The sequence below is a fragment of the Antrostomus carolinensis genome, unplaced genomic scaffold (assembly GCF_000700745.2).
Source record: "Antrostomus carolinensis isolate BGI_N321 unplaced genomic scaffold, ASM70074v2 scaffold14381, whole genome shotgun sequence".
NCBI lineage: Eukaryota > Metazoa > Chordata > Aves > Caprimulgiformes > Caprimulgidae > Antrostomus > Antrostomus carolinensis.
In genome coordinates, this window is record NW_010293567.1 from 119 (window position 1) to 9,643 (window position 9,525).

General features: G+C 39.5%; 1 protein-coding gene across 1 annotated transcript; it reads right to left on the minus strand.

Moving 5' to 3' along the window:
• Positions 1 to 3,187: 3,187 nt before the first annotated feature.
• Positions 3,188 to 9,239, minus strand: LOC104532189 (cyclin-G-associated kinase-like; the record flags this gene model as incomplete). The annotated part of the gene is made up of 5 exons (XM_010177326.1): positions 3,188 to 3,358; positions 5,567 to 6,016; positions 6,773 to 6,931; positions 8,631 to 8,824; positions 9,160 to 9,239. Coding segments are annotated over 5 exons (1,054 nt in total), but the record flags the coding sequence as incomplete, so codon positions are not given.
• Positions 9,240 to 9,525: the final 286 nt, after the last annotated feature.

The window sequence follows — 9,525 nt, forward strand, 5'->3', positions numbered from 1 at the left end:
CTGAGAGGAGATCTCACCACGGTCTAGAACTTCCTCACAAGGGGAAGAGGAGAGGCAGGCACTGATCTCTTCTTTCTGATGACCAACGATAGGACCAGGGGAAATGGCAGGAAGATGTGCCAGGGGAGGTTCAGGTTGGACATTAGGAAAAAGTTCTTCACCCAGAGGGTGGTGTTGCACTGGAACAGGCTCCCCAGGGAGGTGCTCAAGGCACCAAGCCTGACAATATTCAAGAAGCATTTGGACAACGTGTGCCCTCAGATACACGGTCTGAATCTTGGGATTGTCCTGTGCAGGCTCAGGAGCTGGACTTGATCCTTGTGGGTCCCTTCCAACTCACAGCATTCTATGATTTTATGATTCTACGTCTGCACTTTCTTCTGCTTGCTGAACACAATTCTTCCACATGTGTCATTTGAGAACAGTCTCTCATTTGCCCTTTCTTCTATGGTTACTAGTTATCACGTCCTTGCACTCACACTCTCATTCATATTAAGAGCATTATAGCTATTAATATTCCTAGCTTCCTTGCTAAAAATGATACCTGTGACTGGATGGAATGCTAATGGCTCAAATACATACTTCATTTCAGCTTAACACACAGAAAAACTGTAATTTGAAAGGTAAAGGAGCATGAAATGTTAGCCCAGCTCCTCCACTTCCATAAAGTTTTTAAAGCCTGCATGACAACAGAGAAATTTTGGGAAATCACTGTGTTAACAGTTGACTGAAGAGAAGATGGGTACATTTTAAACGTCTTTACCCTGTGTTGACAGAAAGCTCCATGGATTACATTAAAATAACAGTACACTAATGCGTTTATCAGGGCAAGTTGTCAACCAAAATCAGAAAGAGTAAGCATAAAACAAGAAGCTTTGAAGTCAGATGTAAAAATATTTTTTTTCTTTTTCTTTTGCACTTGCTCAAATGTTACTAACAGCTGAACATTGATGGTGGTCTCCTTGAGGCCGCAGGTAAACATTTAGAGAGCAGAATTCACATTTATATATTTTTCCAACTTAAATTTAGTATATAAAAGGGTTCTCTGTCATGTAGGGATTGGAGCACATCTGATATGAGGACAGGCTGAGGATGCTAGTAATGTTTAACTTGGAGAAGAGAAGAGTTGAGGTGGCCAATCTTATCAATGTGCATAAATACTTAATAGCAGGAAATAAAGAAGACTGAGACAGACTCTTCTGTAAGAGCAGTCAACCACTGGGACAGGTTGCCCACAGTGGGTATAGAGTCTTCATCCTCAGAAATAATAAAAATCAGCAAAGATGTGCTCTTGAGCAGCCTGCTCTATTCGACCCTGCTTTGAAGAAATCAACTAGATAATCTCCAGAGGTCCCTGCCTCTGGAGTGAGCTAGATTTTGTCTGAGACAATGTTTCACAGATTAGTACTAATCAAATCCTCTGCTGAACAGAAAAAATTATCATCTGTTTGGTAACTTCATGCAGTGACAACAGTAGCATTATTAACAAAAGCAGCATAAAACAAGCATATAACTAAAACATACATCTGTTACTGTATCCACAGGACACAACAAAGCGCTGCAAAGGAAGCAGCAAGTAGGATCCTCTCAGCAGAATCAACCATAGCCAGAATATAATGCTGGCCAGGTAAATACTGCATCTTTTTTATCCAGTTTCTCTGTAGCTACCACTCAGACTGCATCACACAGAGGCAGGGTCAACTAGACCAACTGTCCAACAGGGAAGGGCAACTCAAAACCATAGGCAGTAAGCTCTGGGAAAAAAATGCCCCTGGATTCAGGGTGAGGAATGTGATACCACCAGTCCTAACTACCTCCAATTTATAAGTGGGGTCTGCAGGGATGGCCTCTGTGAGGAGTGGCCTGGGCTGCTCCATGCTGGACATAGCCAGCTCCAACAAACCCACTGCACGCCACAGCTGAGCCAGTCAAGATGGTTGCATTTCTAGGAAAACCTATGTAAGAAAAGGTAAAAAAACACTGCACAGCAGCTGTGAGAGGAGTGAGAAAGTGTGAGAGAAACAGCCCTGCAGACACTAAGGTGAGTGGAGAAGGAGGAGGAGAAGGTGTTCCAGGTGCCAGAGCAGAGATTCCGCTGCAGCCCATGGAGAAGATCACAGTGGCACAAATATCGGCACTGCAGCCTGTGGCCTCCACAGGTCCACATGCAGGTGGACATGCCCTGAATAGATGCTGCAGCCCATGGCGAAGAGCCCTCACAGCAGCAGGCTTGTAGCAGGAGCTGCAGCCCCTGGGGGACCCTCACTGGAGCAGTCTGCTCCTAAAGGATTGTATCCTGCAGAAAACCATGTTCTTGAAAGACTGTATGCCATGGCAAGGACCCACGCAGGAGCCGGGGAACATTTTGGGGATGAATGAGCAGCAAAAAAGAGCTGTTGCAGACAGACTGCAACTCCCATCCCTATGGAGAGGAACTAGGCTTTTCTTTGAAAGTCAGAGTTACAAAGCAACACTTCTGGCTCTTCCACTCCACCATTTTTGCAAGGGTATGTTTTTTTAAAAGAATGAGCATCCTTAGAAGCTCTATTTAGTAACGCTTTAGAAATAATGTGCTTAGGATGGAGATATGAGAAGAATGAACATAATGTAAAGCTTTTTGTTTAAAGATGAACAGATTTTAAAATAAATGCATAAGGAGAAAGGGCTTCACCAAGAACACATAAGAGAAATTAAATTAAACAAATAAGATTAGAGTATTACATAATATACTCTAAGTATATTACCAGATTGCATTCAGGTCAAGAAGGTCCGTGCTAGCCTCAGCTTGCATTTTAAGAAGTGGCTGTACTATAACTTGACTTGCTCATTTCTTTTCCAAGGCTTCCAGACAATCTTTAAAATCGAATACAATCAAAATAGCATTCTGCCATCTAGAAAGTAAATCTAGACATGTCTGTGTACTCTTAGTTCTAAGAGCTCCCAGAGGAAACTCCAACTCCTAACAGAAAGTTAGCAATGCTAGAAATCCTCTTGCATCATAAATATTAGCATGACACTATACAGGAAAACCCTTGCTACTTGGTGCCTTTGTATCTGCATTCCCAGAATATATAGCTAATTAAAACAGTGAATCTATTAAGACACTAATCCACCTTGACTAAGCTGAAAGAGAAATGCACAGAGCAGCAGAAACTATTAAGAAACAGAACAACAGAAGCACACTTACCTAAATTTAAGAAATCTGAGCTGGAAGAAGGTGGAAGTGAACTGTGTGTAGAAGGAACTGTACTAGCTGTAGATGTTGAGCTTGGATTAAGAAAGTCCCCAAAGAGGTCTGAACCAGGCAGGGTTTGATTCTCTGAATTCGATGACATTGTGAATGGGTCAAACGGATCAGCTAAAAAAGAAGCAGAAAACAAAATTATCTTCTGACAAACTTTTAAACAAGCAAAGTTTAAAAAGCCTTACTCCTCTGGTGGCCCAGACAGAAAGTAGAGTTCATGCTGGTAACTGCAGCAGCCTTCTGAGAATTTTTTGTGGCGAAGAGTCACCCTCTGTCCCTTCCTCTAGACATCTGTACTCTTATGTTGGTACAAAAAGTATTTCAGCCGTACACAATATGAACAGCTATGTCTTCAAACACAAATCCTTAGCAAGGTTGCATAAATTCAAAAATATTGTTAATTTCATCCATGTAAGACACACCTTAAATCTGAGTGATCATCCGCATACAAACAGAAGAATTACATGTGTTAAATGCTCTACAATGCCAAACCTCCAAAGAATTTAAACAAAACAGACTATTAAATTGCTAAAAAGAATAACAAATAAAGCATTCATACTACCACTTTGACTTGAAGGCATTGGTGACTCTGGGGCAGAAAGTGTGTCAGCTCAAGAATGAAAACCAAGAGAAGCCAGGCTCTCAACAGGTCTCTAGTGATCACAACGAAGTAAAAACTAATTGGAAGAGTATTTATAGTCAGCGTGGAGTAACACGTGACAGTCAGCTGGAATCACAGCTCGAGATCTTCCTGTTTCTGCTGCCCTCTAGGGTCAAAATCCTCAAGAGCCCAGGGACTCTTGCAAGATTCACTTAGAAGCTGAAGAGAAGGAATAATCCTGCCATAGTTCCCTAGTGTATCCTGAGGTGATGACCACATTGAACAGGCCACTTAGCTCTTGTGAGAGCCCACCTGGAGTACTGAGTCCAGTTCTGGGGCCCCCCAACACAAGAGAGACATGGACCTATTGGAGTGAGTCCAAAGGACGGCCACCAGGATGATCAGGCTGATAAGGACAGGCTGAGAGAGTTGGGGCTGTTCAGCCTGGACAAGAGAAGGCTCTGGGGAGACCTTACAGCGGCCTTCCAGGACCTGAAGGGGCTACAGGAAAGCTGGGGAGGGACTTTTAACAGGGCAGGTAGTGACAAAACAAGAGGTAATGGCTATAAACTGAAAGAGGGTAGGTTTAGATCAGATATTAGGAAGAAATTATTTCCTGTGAGGGTGATGAGACACTGGAACAGGTTGCACAGAGAAGCTGTGGATGCCCCCTCCCTGGAAGTGTTGAAGGCCAGGTTGGATCAGGCTTTGAGCAACCTGGTCTAGTGGGGGGTGTCCCTGCTGATGGCAGGGGGGTTGGAACTCGATGATCTTTAAGGTCCCTTCCAACCCAAACCATTCTATGATTCTCTGAAGAAAGAAATACTTGAAATCACTTAAGTGCTCTATAAAAACACTTTGCAGCTGTATGCAGAATAAAGTTTTTAGACCAAGTGAATTATCTTGGTGCAAATAAGCTAAACCTTGTAACAGTTTCCCAGTTTATTTGACTAATATTCCTAAAAACCTTCCTGTAACTTCAGGCAGAGAATTGCTATTCCCAGAAGTTCAGCAATGTGACAAAGAGCTAAGTGTCTATCACTAAAAGGAACAGAACTTCTAAATTAAATCACCTTGTTTGAAACACCAAATAGATGGCAGCCTGCAACATTCTCTTTCAGGATACAGACCAGCCAACGTCATCAATAAAACCAGCACAAAAACACCTTTTAGCAGTACTGTTATCCCAGTGGTTCTAACAGTAATCTACCAGATTTCCAGTGGCATAGCAGTCTTACCTGATTGACACCTCAAAATCCCACAGAGACATTTGATCTAAGCAGCACAGCTCTGTACCACATCTAATTCTATTGCTTTACATAAAGTGCAAGAAAGCAGTAAGTTATTACAATTCTACGTCTTCATAAGAGAAATTATTTTCACATGGATTTACAAAAGGATCTAGCATGTAATGTCTGTAGGGGAAGGCTATGGATTCTTTAAGAATACTGAATCTCTTTTAAATTAGAGACTTAATACTTTTCTGTTTACATGGTTTAAAGCTAACAGAATATTGACAACATAACCAAAATACCTGGATAATACATAGCAATTTGTCTCCTCCATGCAATAAAAACACCTATTCTATACAGATTCTTGCTATAGACCAACATTTGTTCAGTGTACAGTTTAAAACATGGTACTCATTTTCTAAGCACAATGCAAGCAGCATTTTTTTATCTGTTGGCCAGTCAAAGCGTACTGATGTTAAATTTACATACCTGAAGACATGGCTGCTGCTGAAGATGTACCCTGAGTAGCAGCTGGACACTGACTGCTGAAAAAGAAATCTGCTCCTTGTCCAAGAAGATCTCCAGTGGGCTCTTCTGAAATCTGTGATGCATTACTCACAAACAGATTGTTCAACAAGTCTGCATTACTTGATGAAGAGTTTATTTCTGAAATAGGTTGTTTCTGTGCTGGTGAATTATCAGAGTTCAGTCCCAGTAAGTCTACATTCTCTTCAGGGAGAGACTTTTGTAATGGCACTTCAAAAAGCAACTCTCCCTCTGAAGTAGAGTCTTTTTCATCAACAATTACTGTGCTTTCTTCACCTGGAAATGTAGAGAATTCTTCATCTGAAGGATCACTCTCATCTCTGTCATCAGATAGCTGAACACGATCATTTTTAGATGAACTGTCCTCTACTCCACTTTCTGGACTTTTTCCTTCTTGAATAAAAAGAAATAACAGCTTTAGACTACCAGGATTCTTCTGCCAACTAGGATAAGAAATACTTTTATGGTAAGATCATATGAAATCAATCCTTAATTAACCAAAGTTCGCAAAAGAATTGATTAAAAAAGGAAAACTAACTGTTGCCTACCACCTCTCTGTACAGGATGGGCAACGGGGCAGCTCACTACCACACTTGCTGCTCTGCAAGGGCACACATTACAAATTTTTTCAAAATGAGACTGACTTGGACATTCACCTCAGGACATCGTGCCACTTATGGCTTTGAAGATCACTCAGTAACTGCTGCTCCACTCAATGACTGCATTCAATGACAGCATAAGCAGTTACTGACATCCTTGCCAACAAAGCAGAACCCATAAAAAGGACTTATACATGTACTATAAAGTTGTATTTTCTCAGTCCCTGCATGCTGATGTGCACCCCACTGGCTAGTCAGCTTTGTTTCCTCTGTTCCTCAGCCAGCCTAAGTGGGGCTGTGGGAATACAAAGTTTTTTTGCTGACCTTTAAAGCTAAGATTTTTGCAGAAAAAGAAAAATGGAGCTCAGCATTTATCCAAATGAAGCGGAATGACCACTTGTTAACCTGCAGAGCTCACTCTCTAAATAGCTTTTTCTCATTGTCTAGTGAAATAGTGACTTCTGCTGCGTAAGAAAGCTTAAGCATTCACTGGAAGGTGTAAAAGACAACAAACATATGACAAATAGTTACTTCAGAGGAAAACCTGTACCTTTCCAGTCCAGAGAAATAAAGAAGTTATTTGCATCGGTACTACTGCTGTGTGGGGATTCTGTCTCAGTAGGTGCACTTTCTGAAGATTGCTCCAGCTGGGATACTTCTGCTTCATATTGTGCAGTTGAACCTGGTTGTCTAGGCAGTTCAGGTTTCCCTATAAAATAGATTTTAAGCCAGAATCCTTAGAGACAAACTTCTAAAACTCAATCCTGGTCATAGCAGCTGGTATTTGACTTGCAGACTGACTGCTGTAGCAGGACAACTGTCATCAAGTATCTGCAAAGGCAAATTCCCGCTCCCACTTTCCATCTGACATTACCAATACTGTTTCAAATGTAAAAGCTGGTAAGACCCTATTTTCAACTAAAATATTTAATTAAATCAGACTCATAGCAAAACACTCAAGCATTCTATTTACATTTGCAGAAAAATGTAATTAATTTGCACCAACCATCCCCTAAAATATGTAAGAGCTATGAAAAACATTTGCAATAAGGAACAGAACATCAGAAAAGTGCAAATATGGCTATAGAAAAAACCCAGAGTATAAAGCCAGAGAAGAACATGGAGTAGCTAACAAACATCTCAGAGGAGTTAAATAATACACTGTGTGCTGTATTAACTACTGCTTATTTAAATTTATTGTTTTACTGAGATCAAACATTAGAGACTCCTGTGTAAGACTGAGTTGGGCTGAATTACCTACTGGTGTATTATCTCCCCAAAAGGAGGTTTCCTCAATGCAAACAAGAAGACTCCCCAAATTAGTAAGTGTTCATCCACTGTTTGAAAAAAATGGGGTGAATGATAGGGAGAAACCTATTTGTCTAAATCTAAATACCAAACTGGTAGAACACTTTCTCATGCTGCTTCCCCACACTCAGTTGTAGCTTACAGAGGTGCTGAAAAAATAGTCTGTCTCAGAAAACGTACTTGAAATATCATGATTAATGAAGTAATGCAAATTCAGTTTTAATAAGGCAAGTTTTATAAAACTAGTTCACAGCAGTTGCTCTTGTTCTATTCCCTTCCCACCAGTTTTTAGAAATATTTTCACTGGAATTTGAAACCCTTGTATTACATTCATCAATCAGAAAGTGAAAGGGACTGAAAAAAAAAGAGTAACTGTTACTGATACTCATTATCAGTGAAATACCTTAACTGTAGAGAGCTGAGTTGTGTTCACACTAGGATTCTTAAAATCCATATACACTAACTTAAAATAAAAAATTACCTAAATTATAACACAAACCAATATAACCTGCTAAAAAATATATAAAACAGAGCAACTACCTTGTATCTAAAGAACTATAATTAAGCTGTACCATATTAAGAGTAGAGAGTAAGATCACATGTGTGGTGTACTAAAATCACCACAATAATCTCCATCATGCTTTTTATTCTGAAAAAACAGAGAAAGCTTAAGAGCCTTAATGAAAATGTCAAAGCTAATCACTGATACCAAGAGAAGAAGAAAGATACTGAAGAGCATCAATTGGAATTAATGCAGGCATCTACAGATGAAGTACAGAATACATAGTATTAAAAAAACTATATATCTGCTGGACCACATCAGGAAAAGTTGAGAAATTTAATTACAACATTACTTGTCTATACATAAGAAGGACCTCAGTAAAAATATTTTTAGATAAGACCACTTGTGAGGAATGCTCAGATGATTTTAAGTTAAATGATAATAGTGCCAGTTTAGCCAAATAGTTATTTGAAGACGTTCTGCCTACAAATCCTGGCTGTCACAATTCCATTTTCTAAAATCTCAGCACATTCATAGCTTTAAAGCAAGTATATTAGAAACTTTATCATGTTCTCTAATTTTTCAAGAGATTCATTACCAAATTTTGATAAAATCTCTTGTTGTTCCTCTCGGGTAGAGAAAAGAATCTTGGGATTCAGTCCCTTTATATTCATGTTATCCCACGGTGGCTGCTCACAGCTAGGTCTATCTCTGGGCTCCACCTCTACTTCCAGATTGACTTGAAATAAATCAGGATATTTTTCTTGTATATCACAGGCATCCAGATCATATCTGCAAAGATGCATACAAGTAGATTAATGATACTCATGGCTAACTAGATTAAATTCACTGCAGTCCAAGTATAAGGTTTAAAACATGCTGTATTTGTTTACTTTTTACATATATTTTAAACAGGTGGTATTTTGGTACAGAAATTTTTTTTTTGCATCATAAACAAAACCTTCAGTTTCCTTGAAGTGAGAAAACAGAAGAATCTTGTTATTGAAATCAAAGTTCCTAATCACTTCCTACACTGACTATATTTCCTTCCCCCGCCATATATTGGTTTGGCAGGTTAGTTTCAAAGAAAAAAGCTTCTAGTCTCCTACAAAAGGGTGACAACTTACTTGGCAAATTTCACTGTGGTGGCATTTCGAGGTACAAAACCTGTGTGGAACTGAATCTGAAACATCTTCATTGAAGCCATCTGATGAAAACGAGAAAACAAGAAAACTGCATAAATTCACATGAACAGTAGGCACAGTGTTCTGCCTTTAGTATAATGCAAAGTATTTTCAGTATTAAAATATTTTAAAGTGTTTGTTTTGCTACCATTTCAGTTTAATTCTATGCATAGCTTATCTTGAGAGATTTAAATGCAGTTTAAGACAGAACAGATAAATCTATTACTACCAGAAACACACCAAAAGACGTTGACCTGATATCTCTCATTATTAACTTCAAAGAGAATCATAGAATCATAGAATGGTTTG